This window comes from Eumetopias jubatus, unplaced genomic scaffold (assembly GCF_037043125.1).
Source record: "Eumetopias jubatus isolate StellerSeaLion01/CBP00866 unplaced genomic scaffold, mEumJub1_p1.0 scaffold_10, whole genome shotgun sequence".
Taxonomy (NCBI): Eukaryota; Metazoa; Chordata; class Mammalia; order Carnivora; family Otariidae; genus Eumetopias; species Eumetopias jubatus.
In genome coordinates this window covers 26,787,204-26,808,502 of record NW_028274816.1, presented here as the reverse complement: position 1 = coordinate 26,808,502, position 21,299 = coordinate 26,787,204, and the positions used below count along the sequence as shown (strand labels likewise).

Below are 21,299 nucleotides of genomic sequence, written 5' to 3'. Positions count from 1 at the left end.
CTTAGCTGTGGTCCTAGTAACTATTTGAGAGTTTGGCTCCTTGGCCGTATGTGCTGGAAGGCTGTGCACTTTACCCTGATAGCAGCAAATCCCTGGGGGCGGATGGTGCCACTGCTGGGAGTGATGGTGAATTCTTTTGGTTTCATAATGGGTATTTCATCCTTGCTCCAAGATGGTCTTTTGTACTCTGAATACTGATCGCAACTTGAGATGCTTTTGTGGCCATCGCCATCCCCAGGGACACGCAGTTGGAAGGTCATGGGGACCAAGGAGGTATTATTGAGGGAACACATCAAGGTATGAGGGAAGCCTGGAAAACAAAATGTGAGGTAAGAAGTAAGAGCCCCACTATAGCGTCCTTTGAACTTTAACCTCGGCTAGCATTGGCAAACCTCTCAGATGAACTGTCTATGCAACTCATTGTTACTTGCTTAACTCTACTTCTCCCTGATATAGTCTTCAATTGTACAATCAATGAATGCACTTCTTTTCTTTCTTTCTTTCTGTTTCTTTCTTTTCCTTTTTCTTTTTCTTTCTTTCTTTCTTTCTTTTTCTTTCTTTCTTTCTCTCTCTCTCTCTCTCTCTCTCTCTCTTTCTTTCTTTTTCTTCTTCCTTCCTTCCTTTCCTTCCTTCCTTTCCTTCCTTCCTTCAATGAATACTTTTATACACTTACTATGCAGCAACAATAGACATAAAACCATCCCTTGATGTCCATCCAGGATCCTCTCAAGAAGCAGCCTCTATTATCTGCTTGGTGAATAGTCCTCCAGTAGTATATTTTGCATTTAATTTTTTGCATAGAGTACAGATTTTTTTTAAGAAATTGAATCCTCTTTGCTCTTTTTATTTGCCAATGTGTGAAAGGAGAAGCCTGTGTGGTTTTCCCTACTGTGTGACTTAGAGCCTGCCAAAACATTCTATAACTCATCCTGGACCTGTCTGAGGCTCATGCACTCAGGGTCGATGACACAAAATCGAATAATAGCCTCTCCTGAGAGAGACTTTACAATCTCCTTTGGAGCCAGCCAGAGACCAACACACTGGCTTTTATCTCCCTTAGACAAAGCTATTTTGTCATGTTAAATCTAGCCTTCCTACGTTCAGTTCAGGGAGACTCCTGGTCCTTTTCTAAAAGATACGGATCCTCCTTGCCTGGCAAGCAATAAACTGAACTCTGTTTTTGGATTCCCAAGGTGCCAACTGTATCTCCTACCACTTTCAGAACAAGAGGAGAACAAATACGCATATTTCTACTAGAGGCAAACATTACTCTTTCTACCTTGAACCCTACTGCAATAAAACACAACTGATCTCAGGAGCAGTTATTACATCACCGCAGGGGGTATTTTGACTTGATCTACTTCTGGAGATCCCCATGACTGAGCCTTTGTCTACACATTAGGGCTGCTGGAGGAAACACATTTATATCTCCTTTGTGATACCACCTGCCAATCTACTTGGAAGAGATCTGTTACGGAAAAAGAATTGCCTGATTAAGTATACCTGAAGGATTTTCTTGGAAATCCCAGAGCAACTGCTCGAAAGTCAGTTTCACAATCATGTATTGCTGCATCCAACTTTTCTGAACTCTCCCAGCAAGGACTCCTGAAACTATAGATTCCTCACCCTTATTTCACCTGACCATTTATGGAATAAGCACTCTTAGAATGTAAGGTGTATTTTGGAAGTTGTTCGTATAAGGATTCACACGGGTCCTTCCAAACTATTGCTCAGACTATTTCCCTGAAGCTAGAAGTTTTTCCGAGAATAAAGCCAGTTGTAAGCTCCTAGCTAGAACAATTCCTTTCACAACTACCTGTAAACCCCATATTGCTTGTTAAGAAGCCTAAAGAAGGGAATATTATTTGATTAAAGACTGCATGGTCATTACTAATCAAAGTGTTACTTCTAGGCTTCTGCTTGCATCAAATCCTAATACTACTGGGTTTAGGCTTTCCTCATGCTTTCTATGATTTTTTTTCCCGCTAACCTTTGTAAGATCTTTCTATAATCATTACAATTAAGATTTTAAGGGACAATACAATTAATTTACACCCCACTTAACACCCTCCTAAAGTCAATTTAAATATTTCTTCTTGAGTGAAATATGACCGGTTCATACCTGGGCCATGGGAGACAATTACCATGCTGCTTTTTTTTTAATCTCTATATTTATCCCAGCAGCTTTGCCCTCAAACCCTAATTTCTCTGACCAAATTACACAATGGTCAGGTCCACTGAATACCTGGAGCCTTCTAAATTCCTTATTCTCATTCAACATATTCTTGTAGCTCCTGAAAAATAGTGAGTGTGCAGATACTGACCCTGCCCCTTTGGGTCTATCACCTGGCGTATCAGTTGTTACTTGGTCCGTTGTACTCTTTGATGAATCTGAGGATTTATCAAAGCTTCAGTGTTCCTTCAGGGACAGTCACCACCCAAATTCTATAATCTGACTCTCTCATGCTACTGTAGCTTCAGTCAATCTAATTAATTATTGTATATGTCATCCAACATCCAATCTTACCATCAAAATATTTATAACCATACTTTAAACATTTCAGATATTAACCAACAGTATAATACTATTACCTCTCATCAACTTTAGTGATTTATAATAATCTAACACCACCAATCCCAACAGGCCCTGATGCCAAATCTAGAATCTTCATCTCTAAGCAAACAAGGCCCTCTAACACTAACCTATAACAGACACCTCTTCAAGAATTCGCCTTACTGCCAATATGGGGACAATATTACCAACTTCAGTTAGCTCAATGTACTCCCCAACACTACAAGTCTCTGCAAACCTTCTTTAACTCCATACAATATGCCAGTCATCCTGAAATAAATTCCTGAAAATAAATTCCAGAAAATTCCTCCAATCCCTGGCTTATTCCTGTAACAGTTAATTTTTCTTGCATCTGCAACTATATGCACCCTTATTGGTCTTTCATCCCTGAGCCAATAACATGTTTACTTTTGTCTGACTCATCAAAGCCCTAATTGCACACGTGAGATAGTAATTAGGAAGTTTCCAATAAAAAACTCTTCCATGGATGATGTTTCTTTGTGACCAGGAGGCCAATCTTCCTGGAGAAATAAATAATGACACTTTGGATAAGAGTCATGAGAGAACTCTAGTTCTAACTTTGGGACTTAAAAAGATTATCATAAAATAATTTTGAAATTGCATCAAAAAATTGTCTCTGACTTTGGCTTTTACAGTGCAGAATCCAGAAGAACAGCAGGTAGCTTGAATTAACTGACCCAATTGGTTTTGAAAATGAAATAGCCCTAGATTTCCTGTTGGCAAGCAAAAAGGTATGTTTTTGTTAACATTTCCTGCCACACTACAGAGAAGATTAAAGAATCCACATCCCAACTAAAAGAAATGAAACTTGAATTTTGAAGTTGGACTTAGGAGGGTTAAGTTTCATATCTCAGACCTGGGGAATCTTGGGTCCTGTGTCTGCAGTGTCTTCCTGCCTCTTGTCTAGCTGCCTTATCACCAAATGGCTCAATAAGATGTTATACAACAAAAGAAAAATAAGCTATTTCTAATTTTCACCTTAGCTAGTTACTAAAACTTCTAGCTGGACCAAGCATGAGAAATCGCTGTTGATTAGTATTTTTATAGCTCTAGGAAACAATGAATTAATTACCCAATAATGACCTTTCCTGTATACTTAGAGATAAGAACAGACCAAATGGAAGACATTAATGGGAAAAAAACCTACCTAGCTTTGGAGCATGCATAAATGGTTTTACCCACTGTGTTACCCAGAGTTTGTCAATATCAAATACAGCATTTTTAATAAATCAATGGCATTCCGGGCATATATATATATATACATATATATATATATACACTTCCTGTTGGCCCTATTTTGTTGAAATGTACTAATAGGGGCTTTGATGCTTTTTAATGTTTGGATTCAGATATTCTTGGGGCTCACAAATTGGCTTATCATTGGTATAGTACCAACATTAACCTTTCAGCAGTGAACAATAGGGCAGATTCTAGACAGTGAATCAGTATGAGATTTCTTGGAGTGACTGAGGTGCTTATTTAGATTCTGCTTTCTCCCTCCAGGGCAATATGATATAGGGCACATTTTCCAAATATTCTGTGTTGGAGTTCATATTTAAATGCCTGTGGAAGGGTACACTGCTGTCATGCATCAGTCATCCAGACCTCTCTGTGGACTCAGCTGAGCCGTTTGGAGGATAACTGCATAGATCTTTGGGTAAGTAATTCACCTCTTATTGTGGATCAGTCATAGTAACCCTGGAGAGCATGTCTGTCTTAGTTGGCCGTCAGACAATTTTCAAGTTGTAAGTCACTTTTACTTTCCTTCAAAAACTCTATCACTTAAACGTGCCCTACAAATTTATACAAATTTCTCCAGCCATTTTCATATTCTATGGTAATAAAGAGACATTCAACTCCATTTATATAAATTTTCCTATATGTTAGAAAATGTTAAATGTTAAAGCAACTGAAAAAGGCTCTATGAATCAGCTTTTTGTAAAGAAGAGATATTTTTGTAAAGAAAACTTTTCCCCAAGTAGATGGGCCTACTCAAAGCAAAAGAACTGAAAATCAAAATGGAGGAAACAAAGAAAAATGGAAAGGATTGTGCACTATGGATTCAGAGTAGGGTTTCTCAAATTATTACCTAAATTATTTTTAAATTTCTAAATTAAATTATCACCTCCTCAAAGAACCACTGTGATGAATTAATTTTCAATGAAATCAATTAATTAAATGTCATTTAAATTAGATTAATTTCTCCCTAGTGAGAAAAATTAAATACTAAGGAATAAGATTCTGTTGGGTAGGGCTGAACTTTGGAGGACCACAAACATTGATTAGATCATGCTTTTTTTTTTTCAACCCCAAACAAACAATTTTTGCCCCTTTGGGGGCAACATTACCCCTGTTCACAGTACATGACTTAGACAGATCTCATTTGAAATACTCATTCTGCTACTGCTGTGTGACCATGGGAAGTTATTTAACTGTTCAAATGCTCAGTTCTTCCAGCTCCAAAATGGGAATCCTAAATAGCATCTCCTCAAAGGATTGCTAAAAGGTTTAAATGTAGTACTGCATGTAATTCACTTAGCAGTGACTGGAATATAAGCAAGAACAAATAAATGGAAACTTTTACTGCTAATGCCGTCATTCTTTATTATTAGAAATGCTGAGACAGGAGGAAATGACTCAGGGAAGTAACTGAGCAAGGAGACAACACAAAAATATAGATGTCTTCCATTTGGAGTGATAGAACACCTGAGTCAAACCACCACTGAATTCACTTGAAACTTGAGAGGATCTCTGTGAACAGGATGCTGTGTAGCCAGACTGGTGAATCAGAACCTGCATATAAATAGAGTGTTCAGGTGGGCACCTGAGGGGTGCAGTCAGTTGAGCATCTGACTCTTGCTTTCGGCTCAGGTCATGATCTCAGGGTTGTGAGATCGAGCCTGGCACTGGGCTCCCTGCTCAGTGTGGAGTCTGCTTGAGATTCTCTCCCTCTCCCTCTGCCCCTCCCTGACTTGTGCTCTCTCTCTAGAATAAAAAATTAAATCTGATTAGATAGATAGATAGGGCTTTCAGAACATTCAGATAGGAGTGTGAAGCCTAAGGCTTTCCATTTTTCTACTGCTGGAAAAGCCGGGATGACCACAGGCTGACAGCTCTTAGTGCCCAGGACAGGGTTATAACTTCCACATACAAACTAGGAAATGACACCAAAATGCACTGCTGCAGAGGAAAGAGAGAACATTTCTAGACCCTTTTAGCTATTACCCATAAAAAAATGGTAAGAGAGGTTCTTTGTAAACCTTCCTCCTTCCATGTTGAGAGAAAAGTAATTCCACTCAATTTCTAACTTCAAATGGAAAATACTCACCAAAGGAAACATCACCAAAGTGCAGAGCAGGAACATTAAAATGGAAGGTAGGTCCAATGACGCAGCCTCTGGAAATAGGAATACAAATTGGGGGAGTGGATAGAGAATCCAGTGAATTCAGAGTAACAATCAGGAACTAGGGAGACAATAAGTCCTAAAAACCATCAACTGGCATTAAGTCAGTAGGTAGTCGTGGCCGAGTGGTTAAGGCAATGGACTTGAAAGTGGCATTAAGTCAAGCATAGAATCTGGCACTAAAAGAAACTACAAGATGATGGTCTATCACAGTGGTTCTTAGAGTTCTCTTTCAAAACTTGAACCACTGGATTTTAGCAAATGACGCTGTAGTTAACTTATCACCAAATTCCTACCAATGAATGAAGCAGAGAAGACACATCACCAAACCAATGGCACAGAATATTAATGTGGATAAATACATATCATAGCTTTATCATGCTCTATCCCTCATTCCCTGCCCTAAGCAGCCACTAATCTATTCCCATTTCTCCTTTTGGTTCTGTCAGTTTGTCCTTCACATATCTGGGGGCTCTAATGTTAGGTGCATATATGTTTATAATTGTTATATTTCCTTAATGGCTTAACTCTTGTCATTGCAAAATGTCCCTCTTTGTCTCAAGTAACACGTTTTATTTTAAGTCTATTTTGTCTGATATTAGTACAGCTTTCTTTTGGTTACTGTTTGCCTAGTGTATCCTTTCCCATCCCTTTTAGTTTCAACTTATTCATATTTTTGGATCTAAAAGAGCATACAGTTGTATTGTGTTTTGTGGGTTTTTAAAAAAATCCATTCTGCCGATCTCTGCCTTTAAGTGTTAAATATATTTACATTTAATGTAATTACTGATAAAGTAGGATTCATGTCTTACACTTTACTCCTTGTTTTTTATATGTCTTAATGCCTTTTCATTCCTCTTTTTCTCCATTATTGCCTTCCTTTATGTTAAATGGATATTTTCTTAGTGTAGCCTATTAATTCCCTTATCATTTCTTCTACTGTATTTTTTAGTTAGTTTGGGGAATATTTGAGAGAATGGGCAATCACATCCTGAATTTGGAAAAATAATTCACAGAGTCAAAGGTTAAGACAGTAGGAGTCATGCAACAGGAATGTCCAACAAACTCAAATTCGTGAGTCACTGTACCTAATATACAACCTTGCATGTAGGAGGTGCTCAAGAAAAGTTTAAGTGAATATCCAAAATACACATTTATTCCTAATAGAGTAGCAATGTGTATGTATGTGTGTCAATAAATGCAGTATTAATTATTAGGCTGCACTTAATTAGGGAGTGGGCACATGAAATTGGAATGGGCTTTCTTATTCAACCTGAAGGACAATTAGCCTGTCTTGGCCAGTATTTTCCTTTTTCCTACATGAAAAGTAAAGTTATGGTCTTTTAATACCCTATACATTCTTACCCTTGGATAGGGTGATTATTATTTTTATCTTAAATATTTATAAGAGCAGAGCTTTAAGGTTTTGTCTTCCCCGTTTTGGATGGAGGCCCATCAATGATGCTGGATGTTGTGGAGGATACTCATGATTCTGAGCGATATCTCTTGAAGTCAGGAAGTCGGAATACCTTATTCAGCTGGGGCTTTGAAGAGCTGGTCTGCTGGAGTTTACCAAGGACCCTCAAGGATCAGACAATCTCTGAAAGGGAGATGGAGGTTGCATTTGCAGGTTTGCTCTTCCTGCTTCTCCAGAGAACCATCTCCATTGCTTGTCATGAGATGTGAATTGTTATTGAGGTGGGAGGTGAACTAGAGCTCACATAATGTGAAAAAGTACTCCTGTCCTCCTCATGTTCTGTTTATCACTGACAGATGTCAACCGTGGGCCAGGATGAGCATGGTGCCTCTTCTTGAAGAGTCAGTGTTACTCAAATATTTAGAAAGCAACACTGATTTTTTTCTATTATCACAACCACAGATGTATTATGGAAGAAAATATAAATGTCTTCTGAATGTTTCAGATAAGTCTTGAGACTTAAAAAGAAGTTTAGGATTATGGCAGTCTGTCTCAGCCATGCCACAGAAGCCCTAAGACACAAACATTCATTCACTCTCCTTATTTGTTAGAGGTTGTGTTCGTTTGCTAGGGCTGTCATAACCGAGCACCACAGACTGAGTGGCTTAAATAACAGAAATTATTTCCTCATAGCTCTATGGGCTGGAAGTCCAAAATCAATGTGTCAGTAGGGTTGGTTTCTTCTGAGGGACTCCCTCCTAGGTTGAAGATGGCTATCTTCTTTTTATGTCTTTACAGGGTGTTTTCCTACCTGTGTGCTTGTTCTTATAAGGACACCAGTCACATTGTATTAAGGCCCACCCATATGACCTCATTACTTCTTTAAACGTCCCATCTCTAAGTGCAGTCCCATTCTTAACTGGGTATTAGAATTTCAATATATAAATTTGGGAGGACACAATTCACTCCATCACAGGGACACGTAGGTGGAGGAATTGAAAGAAGTGGTAATAACCTTTAAGCTTATCTTGAGATTCTGAATTTCCAGTAACTATCATGAGACCAAAAATTTTCCTAGGATTCTTCAGGCCACAATGTCTATGTTATCTCCAGACCCCAAGGGAGACCTTAGCTGTAGATGGAAGGAGGTCCTGCTAGCAGTAACCATAATAAGAGAGACTGCCATGGTAATTAACAACCTGGTGCTGTGAAAATCCAAAGAGGATCTGCGATGTGTTCTGCAGACATGATCTCTCTAAGCACCAGGAACCAAAGTTGTAGATCTGCCCAATGGGTTAGTCATAGAAAACTTCTTTTTAAAACCTGAGGACAAACTCTGCTATTAATGACTTTCAATCATCACAAACAGCTGGAGAAGCCATCAAAGGACTTCAAGCACAAAAGCTGCAAATGTCTAGCCTAGGATGACTGATGCTCTAAGTAGACTCCTTTACGATACCTGGAGGTATTATAGGTATGAGCATTTAAAAATTTTACTTAAAACAAAAATGAAAGATGAAAGTTTAGAGAAACTGGGATAAAAGTTAAAGCCAAGTCCAGAAGATGATTTTATCTAGGTGTTACTGTAATGATTTATTTTCCCTAAATATCCTAAAAAAGAGAGTATAACTAGGAACTAGTTTAATGTTTTAAGTCCCTATTTTATAAAGCTATAGCTTGTAGAAAAACTAGATCCCCAAAAGGCATCTGTATCCACATTATAATAGTAAGTTACACGTGCTCAGTAGGTAAATGCTGGTGGAAATTTAAAACACTCCATTATTTTGATGTATTCCTACTAACAAAGAGAGTTATGGACATCCAAGACACGATCTGGTTTTGAAGTTTAAGAAAGCAGTAGATAAAAGCTTCAGTTAGCTTCCACATTAGTTATAGATAATATCTTACCTAATGGTCAATTTCACAGGCTCAGGGGACCCATTGACATTGACCAGGAACACTTCTTCAAAGTGCCCCAAAATGGCAGAACTGAAAGAGATCTGGACTGCCTGGACTCCATTTGGTTCGATGATGCCTTCCGTGGGGCTGAAAACAAAGCAGGCCCCCAAAGCCGAAGTTGGAGGGATCACGTTGAAGAGGGCATCAATGCTGCCTTTGTTGGATAGTATTGCCTGTATCAATAAAAAGCCAAGAATGCAAGACAGAGCATGAACATCTGATTTATTTTCACATAAGCACGTGGCTGTGCTGTTTAATACCAACCCAGAGAGAGAGCTGCAGGAATTAAAGCCAGAGACAAACTCCAGGGGAGAAATGAACAGTCTTCCACCTTGAGGGTTTGAAGATAAGAAACCCAATGCAGAAGTAATTTTGTGTTTTTAGTATCCTCTTTGGAACAGAGTTGTCACATGTACTATAGTCATATTCTAAATACTGATTGTAATTACATCTACTGAAAAGAGGCCTTAAAATGCCTTTTCCTGATACTCTGTAGGGTAACTGAGGGAAGATAGGTATTTATCTTATATGCATGAGAAGGTTGAGAACAAGTGACATACTGAAAAATAAGAAGTCAGAATAGAGGAGCAAGAATTACCTAAGCCTCTGTTTATAATGTGCCTGGAGAATGTGAACGAGACATCACTGTGGATTCCAGATGACAAGGATTCTCTTTGTTGTGCTATTAGATTTCATTCTATTGGGATACTGTCACCTCAAACTCTATTGCATGGATACAACTCTATTGCTTGGGGATGCTTGTGTAAGCAACTGTTTTACTATAGCAAAGTTTTATTCCTATACACCATAGGCCCATATTTGCTTGCACAGTAGGTATGTGTATGTAAAAAGTTCATGCCTGGCATTCAGAGTTGTCCACACCTGGCTCAATCCATCGCTCCTGCTCCCACCTCCCATGGTGCCTGTCGGAAGAGCTTGTGCTTTAACCAATCAGCTCTGTTCCTGGGCTTCTAAGACAGTCTCTATTCCTTGCCAATGCTTACACCTGAACAGGTGCACAGCACGTTCTTCTATTTACATACTGCCTTTGACCTGCACTCAAAGCACCGAAGAGAAAGAGCACAGGAGATCAGGAAGAAATGTACAGAAAGGTATGGGGGCAATGTCAGGAACCTAGAAGAAGCCGAGGGAAGAGAATTTCCAGAAGGGGTTGAATGTGGACAGAGCTGACCGGGAATAAACTCTAAGAAAATGTTACAGATTTTTTTTTAAAGATTTTATTCATTTATTTGACAGAGAGAGACACAGTGAGAGAAGGAACACAAGCAGGGAGAGTGGGAGAGGGAGAAGCAGGCCTCCCGCCAAGCAGGGAGCCCAATGTGGGGCTCGATCCCAGGACCCTGAGATCATGACCTGAGCCAAAGGTAGACACTTAACAACTGAGCAACCCAGGCGCCCCCAGATTTTTTTTTAATTAAAAGACATCCCTGCCTTGGAGAAGAAAGGACTCCAATAGAGTGTGACTGCAGAATCCAGAGTCCAAATGTTTAGGGAGCGAGTGAGTACAGAGGAAATAGTGGTTGATTATTTGAGATTCCTGTTTTGAGAGGATAAGAGGTGAGGAGCGAGAGTGGGGGCGGCAAAGCTGTGGGAAGTATGGCAGAGGAGACCCAGTATATTTATATTAAATGCAATCATGCATACTCAGTACCCAGCCCACATGTTTGTTGTAGTAAGAGAAGAGGGCTAGGTAACCAAGGGAATGGGGTCTGGGTGGATGTGGGGTGTTCACCAGCTCAAGTTGCCTCCCGAGAAGCAAAGAAGAAGGAATCAAGAGCATGTGTAGAATAGAGTCAGGGGCCTTTGCAGAGGAAAACCACCACTTTTTCCAAGAGAAGATGGATGATGCTCCAAGAGAGATACCTAACTAATTGTTGCTTGATATTTTATTCATCTTTTTACATTCATTTTCCATCCCCCTCACTCAGTTTTAAGTTTCCTGGTCACAGAATTCATGCTTCACCCTTCATTCCTTTTAAACAGACCATGTAGGAAGTGATTATGGCTAGGGACTCAGAAGCCAAATTGCCTGGGCTCAATTCCCAGTTTTACCAGTGACTTCCAAACTGTGTGACCTTGGGAAACCTGCTTTGTTTCTCTGTGCCCCAGTTTCTCCATCTATAAAGTGTAAGTAGCACTAACTTCTCAGATTGCTGTGAAGACGAAATTAATTTATGTAACTCTTAGAATAGAGTGCCTCACAAAGAGGGCCATAAACAACAGCAATTGCTGGCTATTTTCTCAGTGCCACACAGAAGGGGTTTGAAATGTGCCTGTGCTGAAGAAGTGACTGACACACGTTAGTGGTAACTTAAAGGCAACTCAAAGGTGTTAGTGGTAATTCAAAGGGAATTCCATTCAAAGGGAATTGTTTTTCTCTCTAAGGAGATGCAGGATTGCCTTTTTATGTTTTGGTTAACAGCAATATTTTACCCAGATTTTGTACAAGGCACCAGGTCTTCCATGTTCGAGAACATGCATGTCATTCCTCTCCCCCTGGGAAAGAAGCACGTTCATGTGTATGCAGAATCCAGCAAGTCATTTGGGATGAAATTCTGAGACCTTTGATTACCTTACCCTTGCAGTCCAATTCCTTGGGGAGAAGAAAATTTATACTAGAGCTTCACCTTGTTTGCCTTCTAATTACACTGGGGAATAGTGTACACTCTTGGAGCTGTGGTTTACTTTTTACATGTTTGCTAAGCTCAGCAATGACTAAGGGCAACAGCTAGTTATTCAAATTCGTCTCAAGGAGGTAACATAATAAATTGAAAGGGAGATGCAATGAGGCATCAGCACTAAATACGCAGAGAGTGCAAAATATTCCTGTAAGAAGCACCTTACCATGTCCTTCTCTGCCAATGCGCAGCGCTCAAAACTGTCCATTCTGATGCAGCACCTCATCTAACACTTACTTAGCTGGCTGAGCTTTACTTTACTGGTCAAATCTAGGAGGGTGGGAAGTGGTGGCCTCAAATACACTTTGGTTAAATTGATAAGAAATTATTATTACACTCACGGAAAACTTAACCATTTTGCATCAGAACTAAAGGTCCTTTTCTGATGTGGCATCCACAAGACACAGTCTGTGAGATATGAGGGAAATTCACCCTGGATAAATTACGGACAGAATGTGAACTTCATAAGAAGCATTGCACATTTTTTTCCTCCCAAAGCGACTCTTTTTTCAAAATGCAAAAGACAATGCAACATAGTAGCTATATGCCGTATTTCAGTTCATGACAGACATGTGACTCGTTTCTTCATTTAAATCGTGTTCTTATGTATATTCCATCTCATTATGACATTAACATCTCTATTTACCTTTCACACCATCCCACTGAGGCCACAGGTACTTTAGTGAATGTGGGGATAAACCGCACCGTAGGAAGCTCTCAGCAGCAACCAAGCATCTGCCTCCCATGCTGAGGTTAGGCTGAGAGCTGAGCTGGCTTATAGGCTGGATTTGCTCATGGTGAGAGCCCCGGGATTGAAAGGGCAGCAAAAAGCCTTTTCTTCCCAGGATACAGGGCCCCAGTAACCCAGTGCTCGCTCACATTTACTAGCTGAACGACCTTGCCAAGTTACTTAACCAACGTAGCAGAGTCAGGTTTGCTGTTTACTGAACACACTTCCTCTTTCTCCTGTGCTCACAACTAGACTGCATTTCCCAGCTACTCTTGCAGGGATGCACAGCTGATGGGATGTGAATAAAAGTGGTGTGTGTCACCTATAGGGCCAGCTCTTAAAAAAGGTCTTCCGAGTGCATCTCTCCCTGCTCTTTCCCCTTCCACCTGCGTGGACACATGTGAGGCTGCAATCCTGCAGGCCACACGGTGGGGGGGCAGAGCTATGAGCTGGAAGGAGCCAGGGGCCCGATGCTCTGCAGAGAGCTGTCGGCTGAGAGGTAACCTTGCTTGAGACTTTATGTGAGCAACGAAACAGACTTGTCATGTCTGAGAGAGTATAGATCTTTGTATTTGTTACAATATCTAGCATTACCTTAACTAGTAAAATTTCTCTTAAGTGCCAGCTTCCTTGGCTATAAAATGGGAATAGTCATTGCACCTACTCCCTAGGGGTTAGTGAGGACCAAACTAATGAATGTAAAAGTACTGGTATTGTGCTCAACATACATGAAGGATGATGTTGTTGATGGTATTAACCACTCTCTGCCTCTTCTTGTTCATTTGTAGAGCAGGTACAATAAAACCTGCCTTTCCCGCTTTTGTCACACGTGAATAAACGTGTACACAACACAAGGAAGCATGGAACCTGACACCTATTTGTCACTCATTAAATAATTGCTTTTTAAATGGAGTAATAACATTTAGAGAAATACAAACATTTAAAGTTTATGAATATTTGTAAAATAAAGTTTCGATGGTTATAATTTGATATAATGTAAAAAAAAAAAGTACCCTAGATACAAAGTTAGTGGTGAGGTGACAATGCAGTAATTTTGATCCTGAAGAACCCATGATTACATCTTGTAAAAGGATCATTTTCTATCTAATTGGAAAGACAAAGCAGGGAAGTTTCAAACAGAGAGTTCCAGAAAGTACAATGACTGGTTTTTAATCATGGATTGGAGACTAGTGCATTCAGAGAAAATGCTGAAGTATGAAAACAGCTGTCCTCATTAGGGCATTCTGGAAAATGTGAAAGTTTCTGTCTTCTGGTCTGTAGGATTTATGTTGTCAGAGAGCAAGCATTAAATGGGTGGGGAGAAGATTATGATTTTCCCCTTTGCAATCCATAAGATGATGAGAATAAAACCAATTAAAGTATGCCTTGAGGAAACTTCGAGGGGAAACCTTCAACAAGGCTAGGAAGTAAGGAAAAGCCAGATCATTCCACAGTCTGAGTGTGAGTAATAGCAAATGGATGTGATTCGATACATTTTCTATCAATATACACATACACAAAATAAAATAAACCTAAAGAGCTAAGTACTATTTGAGTCTCAATGAACAATTCTAGTGCTTACCTCATAACAATGTACGGATCCAGTGAAAACTTTTCCAACGTCCAGCATTTCAAAGTTGAAGTGAATCTTTGGTCCCATTCCTTCCCCTTTGATTCGGAGGGGCAGACGGATCTCTCGGCCTATAAAAACAATTCAGATTTTATTACCCTGAAGGATGCTTCATTACCCCCAAATTAAGCACAACGTGTTGCCAATGTAAGCAATCAACAGTACTGCACTGGACCCAGGGAACTGCGGTTTAACCAATGCTGACGATTTAGCTTATCTTTAGGAAACAGGAACACTGGTAGTTTCTTATCTTTAGGGAGCAGCTTATATTCTAATTTAGGCTGATATTTTAGCAGAAAAAAAATTTTAAAAATTTAACCCAGTCTTAATGGTATTCTTAAGTTTCTTATTTTTTAAAAAAAAAGTAATTTCTCTAAATTAGAGAAGGGTGACCACTGATTGATGCTTCTTATAAAATGAGAGTCACCATAGGGCTCCAAAGGACATTGTTCTCACTGATTTTCCCTAGATTTAGGAAGATCAGTGTATTAAGGGATCTGAGTCTAGGAGTCTTACCTGACCCTTACTTTGCGGACTTTCTTTCAGTAGAGGTAATGGGATCCACTAAATGATATCCACGATTGCACATCCACAGTGGACCCAGGGTGAACAGAGAACACAACTTTTCAAGTATCGATTGGTTTCATTTTCTTTTTAAAAATGGGATATCTTCATTTGATAATACATGGTCATTATAAAAATATTATAAAGAAAATGGAAAATTCTCACATAATTCTATTACCCAAAGATCACTATTAGTATTTTGGTGCCTATCCTTCCATACTTTATCATATTTAAATACTAAAATACCACATGAAATCATATTTAAATAGTAAATACTATATTAAGTTTTATATAAATGAGAGCATATCCTATATATTATTTTGTAACCTGCCTTTTTTTTTTTACTTAACAAAATACCTGTAACGTTTTTACATACCATCACCTGAAGACGAGGTAAGCATTTTTAACCAGTCCCTCTTGTTGGATATTTAAGTGGCTTCCAACTTTTCTTTTCTTTTCTTTTCTTTTAAGATTTTATTTATTTGAGAGTGAGCAAGCAGGGAAGAGGGGCAGAGGGAGAAAGGCTTCCAACTTTTCATTCAACAAATTACAATGTAATTAATATCCTTGAATGCATTTATGAACAATTTTCCTACATTTTCTTTAAGCACCTTGAAGATATTCTATTGTTTCTTGTCTTCCAGGGTTTCTATTGAGAAGTCAGCTTATTGTCTTATTGTTCATTTGAGGTAATATGTCTTTTTCTCTGACTGCATTAAGATTTTCTTTTTGGTTGGTTTTCAGCAGTTTTACTATGATGTTCCCAGGTGTGGTTTGCATGTATCGTTCCTGGGCTTTGTAGCAGTTCTTGAATACATAGATGAATGCCACTCATCAGTTTTTGGAAAATGTTCATTCATTGTGTTTGCAAATATTGCCTTGCTCCATTTTCTCACTTCTTTCCATCCGGATAGATAAACTTTTGCTACATCCTCTTCAGCTCTGATGCTCTTTTCTATATTTTGTCTCTGTATGCTTCAGTATGAGTATTTTCTTTAGATTTGTTTAATTTCCAGTTTGTAAGATTTATCTCTGGCCATACAAGAGGCTATTCAGTTCTACTAAGTTCTTAATTTGTCATTATAACTTTGGGTGCCTGGGTGGCTCAGTCGTTAAGCGTCTGCCTTTGGCTCAGGTCATGGTCCCAGGGTCCTGGGATCGAGTCCCACATCGGGCTCCCTGCTCTGCGGGAAGCCTGCTTCTCCCTCTCCCACTCCCCCTGCTTGCGTTCCTGCTCTCGCTGTGTCTCTCTCTGTCAAATAAATAAATAAAATCTTAAAAAAAAAAATTTTGTCATTATAACTTTTCAGTTCCAGACTTCCCATCAAATTTTTTAGAGTTTCCAGGCCTCTGCTCAATCTTTTTTTTAAAGAACACTGAATCATGGAACACTCCATCAGAAACTAATGATGTGCTGTATGGTGATTAACATAACATAATAAAATTAAAAAAATAAAGAACACAGAAAATCTTTTCAACATTTAAAAAAATCTGTCAAATAATTCTATTTTCTGGCTCTCTGTGGCGTTTCTGTTGTTTATTGTGGTGTTCTATCAGACTGTGTTGTCTCCTCATGTGCATGGTTATTTTTGACTGAGTGCTGGTCAGTGTATATAAAACCTGGAGTGGTCATTTGAAGCCCTGAGAAGACATCATCTTCCTCTAGCTTCTGGCTGGTGACTAGGGGGCATTAGGATTCCCTATTCTTACCACTCTCAGCTAAGATTCTGGGAGAGAATTAAGCCCTGTACCAGGTCATTTGAGTGACTATCTTCTCAATTTTCCCAAGAAGGGTATATAGCTAGTACTATCCTAGATATAAAGAAGATGTTAATTCCTCATACATAAATGATGCCTTAGAACATTGGATATTATCTCCTGGAACGCCAGTGAAGAGGAACTGTTGTAATCAAATTGATAATTAAAAAAGAAGCCAAAGCTGAGCTTCAGTCATTGTGAGGATTGGTGCATTTCTAGTTCTTACTTCACTGGGTCTCATCCTAAAGTTTGGAAGGTTACTAGAGCCCTTTCTCCTTGGGCATCCCATGAACTTCTATGTTTCTTCCCTAACTCTACTTAACTTTTCATCTTCTCTGTAGAATCTACCAAAAAGGTGATATTGCTAAGGATAAAGTGGCCCCCACAGTCTGATTGTCTTGGTTTCCTTCTTCTCTTGGATCTTGGCCCTATAATTCTTCACTCTTCTGTAGGTCTCTTTTGCCTTCAAAAGGCTTTGAAAAAATTTTGGCTTGCTCCTCTAGTTGCTTTTAGAGGAAGATGGGAGGGTGGGGGAGAGAGAATCCAAATTGTCTAGCCCACCATTAATGGAAATAGAATTGCCAGAACCAAGAGATGCACATCTGACATTCTGATAGCTATGGCCATATTTGCCCTCCAGAATGGCTGTAGGAATTTGCACACAAACACCAACAGTATTTAAAGGTTTCTATTTCTCCACACCCTCCCTGACAGTGGGGATACTGTCATTTTTGAAAATCTTTGATCATTTGATAGTTTATCCTTAAATTTACACCATTTAAATTTTTTTTAAAGATTTATTTATTTATTTGAGAGAGCAAGAATGAGAGAGAGAGAGAGTATATGAGAGGGGGGAGGGTTAGAGGGAGAAGCAGGCTCCCTGCCGAGCAAGGAGCCTGATGTAGGACTCAATCCCAGGACCCTGGGATCATGATCCGAGCCGCAGGCAGATGCTTAACTGACTGAGCCACCCAGGCATCCCGGATGTAATATTTAGTATGATAGCAAATGTGCTTTGAACAACTAAATCATATTTCTAACTTATATTATTATCATTATAATGACTTGTGGCACTTATGTTCCAGTCTTTTGTTGCTATTTAACTTCTGTATTTTTTTTTCTTTTTAAAGATTTTGTTTATTCATTTGACAGGGAGAGAGAGAGTGAAAGCAGGAACACAAGCAGGGGGAGTGGGAGAGGGAGAAGCAGGCTTCCTACGGAGCAGGGACCCCGATCCGGGGCTCGATCCCAGGACCCTGGGACCATGACCTGAGCTGAAGGCAGACGCTTAACGACTGAGCCACCCAGGTGCCCCCAACTTCTGTATTTTTAATGCTTTCTCTCTATGCCTGCCTTTTTAAAGTCAGGAGTAACTGTCTCTGTGTCCCCCTCTAGTGCTTGGCAACACAGTGGTCATTAGGCAAGTATTACTTTGATTATAAGAAACAAGAGCAATCTTAGCAATATTTGGGACGGCTGATTCATTCAAAGGGTTCCCCCTAATCCGTCTGATCCCTGGGAAAGAGGTCCCTCTGAAGATCAGGTGTTTGTGTTGACAATCCTCTAATATATAAGTAAAATTTTCAGAGAACGTCATCAACTTAACTCCATTATTTTAGAGTTCTATTGACAATGATTTGTATTCCTTGGTCAAGAGGAAAGTATTTTGACAGGGATCCAACTTTCAGAACAGCAAAGAAAGAATTGCAAATATATTGTGGAATAAACAGCAAGACTGTTTATAACTGTCACACTTAAAGCTTTCCCCATCTGTTACCCTGACTGCCTTCCTTAATAATAATAATAATAATAAGGAGATGTGTTGTAATAAAGCAGTGAGCCAATGTTTCTCTGGGAATTATTAATTACTTCAAAGGAGATTGTCTTATTTGTAGCTAGCCAGGATAGAATGGGAATACAAGAGATAACCAGGCTTGCCTTTGTGAGAGTTAGTCTAGATTTTAAGGTTGCATTACAAATGCTACTTTTCTGCAAGATTTATGAAGCAGGGATTTTTCTTGTCTTGGCAAAAGAGCTTAGTGAAGTAAGCTCTAATGACAGATTCCTTATTAGAAGAGCAAAGTATTAGGGGCGCCTGGGTGGCTCAGTCGTTAGGCATCTGCCTTCCGCTCAGGTGATGATCCCAGGGTCCTGGGATCAAGCCCTGCATCGGGCTCCCTGCTCAGCGGGAAGTCTGCTTCTCCCTCTCCCCTCCCCCTGCTTGTATTTCCTCTCTCACTGTCTCTCTCCCTCTGTCAAATAGATAAATAAATAATCTTTAAAAACAAAAAAGAGCAAAATATTAAAATGTTTTTTGAAATAGGGAAGTTTCCTATCTCTGATTACAGTGTCTTGGTTTCACACAAGCAGCAGAGAGATGGACTACAGAACCCCCTTTAACAGCCCTGAAGTCCTTGAATGCAAGAGATCACATTGCATTAAATTCCAGGAAATATAACTAGGGGCTTTCAAAAATTTGCCCGCTATCTTAGATGTCCAATATTATACTTGAGCTCCATTCCTTTGCAGTAAGACAAGAAAGAAGAGGGGGGAAAGTATAAGTAGGTAGAACAAACTGCCATTATTCACATATTTTGGGACTGTCTACCTGGAAAATCCTAAAGAATCTATAAATAATTTTTTTAAATTAATAAGATAGACTTATAGTGATGGTTACACCAAATCAATATGCAAAAGTCAACATAGTTGTTGACTTATGTGCATTTCTACATACCACAACAATCAGAAAAAATTAATTTTTAAGACACTATTTGTAATAGCAACAAAAACATAAAGTACCTAGAAATACATCAATATATACTTAAGATCTTCAAGGGGAAAATCATAAAACTTTATTGAAAGATATTAACAAAGATCTAAATAATGGACAACTAGGATATATTCTTGAAAAGGAAGACTCCATGTCATAAAATTGTCAATTTTCCTCCAACTGATCTGTATCTATAATTTCAATGTTCTGTTAAAACAAAATGCTGGCAGGCAGAATTTGGTGGAATTTGACAGGTTGATTATAAAATTTAAATGTAAAATCAAAGGGCCAATAATAAGCAAGACATTCTTTAAAAAGAATAAATGAGAATGATTTGCCCTCCGATATATTAAGATCTATTATAAAGCTACTGTAATTAAGATACTGTGGTATTGGGGCAAAAGGTGCAAAATGACTAAGGAAACAATACAGGACTCAGAATAACTGTACACATATACGTGAATTTAATTTATGACAGAACAGGTGCTGAATGTCAATACGGGAAGATGGACTAGACTGTATAGAGCCCAAACAACTGGGCAACTGCATAGGGTCTGTGGTAGACCGAATAATGGTGCCCAAAGATGGTCGGTGTCCTAATTCCTGTAAATATTACTCTATATGGCAAAAGAGTAAATATTACCTTATATTGCAGTGATTAAGTTAAGATTTCTGAGGTGGGGAGATTATCCAAGATTATCTTCATTAGCGTAGCTTAAAAATTGTCTTGAAATCAGGTAGCAGTAGCCTTCCAGGTTTGTTCTTTTCCAAAGTTGTTTTGGCTATTCTAGACTCTTTGCATTTCCATATGAATTTTAGAATCGGCCTGTCAATTCCTGCACACACACAAACACACACACACACACACACACACACACACACACACCCATACGCAGCAAGAATTTCTGTTTGGATTGCAATGAATCTATAGATAAATGTGAGGAAGAAATAACACCTTAATGATATTGAATTTACCCACTTTTTAACAAGGTATAGTTCTCCATTTATTTGGGTCTTTAATTTCTCTCAGCAATGTTTTGTGGTTTTCAGTGTACAGGTCTTACACATCTCTTGTCAAATTTATCTCTAAGTATTTAGGATTTCTTAATACTATTGTAAATGATTTTTTTTTTATTTTTTAAAGATTTTATTTATTTGACAGAGAGAGACACAGTGAGAGAGGGAACACAAGCAGAGGGAGTGGGAGAGGGAGAAGCAGGCTTCCTGCCGAGCAGGGAGCCCGACACGGGGCTCCATCCCAGGACCCCGGGATCATGACCTGAGCTGAAGGCAGACGCCCAATGACTGAGCCACCCAGGTGCCCCTATTGTTTTATTTATTATTTTTAATTTTTTTATTAACATATAATGTATTATTTGTTTCAGGGGTACAGGTCTGTGATTCATCAGTCTTACACAATTCACAACGCTCACCATAGTAGACACCCTCCCCAGTTGTTGTTTTTAATGTCAATTTCCCATTATTCAATGTATAGAAACAAAATTGATTCTCTCTATATGGATCTTGTATCCTGTAACCTTGCCACACACTTTTTAGCCTTCATTTAAAACAGATATTCTCTAGTACAACGTCCACAGATTTTGATGTAATAAAACATAGATGAAACCCAAGAATCTCCATTGTTAATGATCAGCAGAGTAAGTCTATGCAGATTCTCTAGGGATGTTATCTCAAGAAACATGAACACTGTTAACTATGTTAACTTCCGAAACATGGCAGAGGGAGCAGACTCAGTCCATTCCTCCATTTCAAATA

The 21,299-nt window shown here is 39.0% G+C and overlaps 1 protein-coding gene across 3 annotated transcripts in view; it reads right to left on the bottom strand.

The window, feature by feature from the left end:
- Positions 1-21,299, bottom strand: part of HYDIN (HYDIN axonemal central pair apparatus protein) — a 312,800-nt gene that overhangs the window by 205,682 nt on the left and 85,819 nt on the right. For all 3 annotated transcript variants that reach the window (XM_088027478.1, XM_028090615.2, XM_088027479.1), the window contains exons 10-13: positions 14,384-14,502; positions 9,322-9,545; positions 5,922-5,989; positions 75-310 (exon numbers count right to left, since the gene is read on the bottom strand). In XM_088027478.1, the coding sequence (XP_087883604.1) occupies positions 75-310; positions 5,922-5,989; positions 9,322-9,545; positions 14,384-14,502 (647 nt within the window). The remainder of the gene's footprint in view (positions 1-74; positions 311-5,921; positions 5,990-9,321; positions 9,546-14,383; positions 14,503-21,299) is intronic.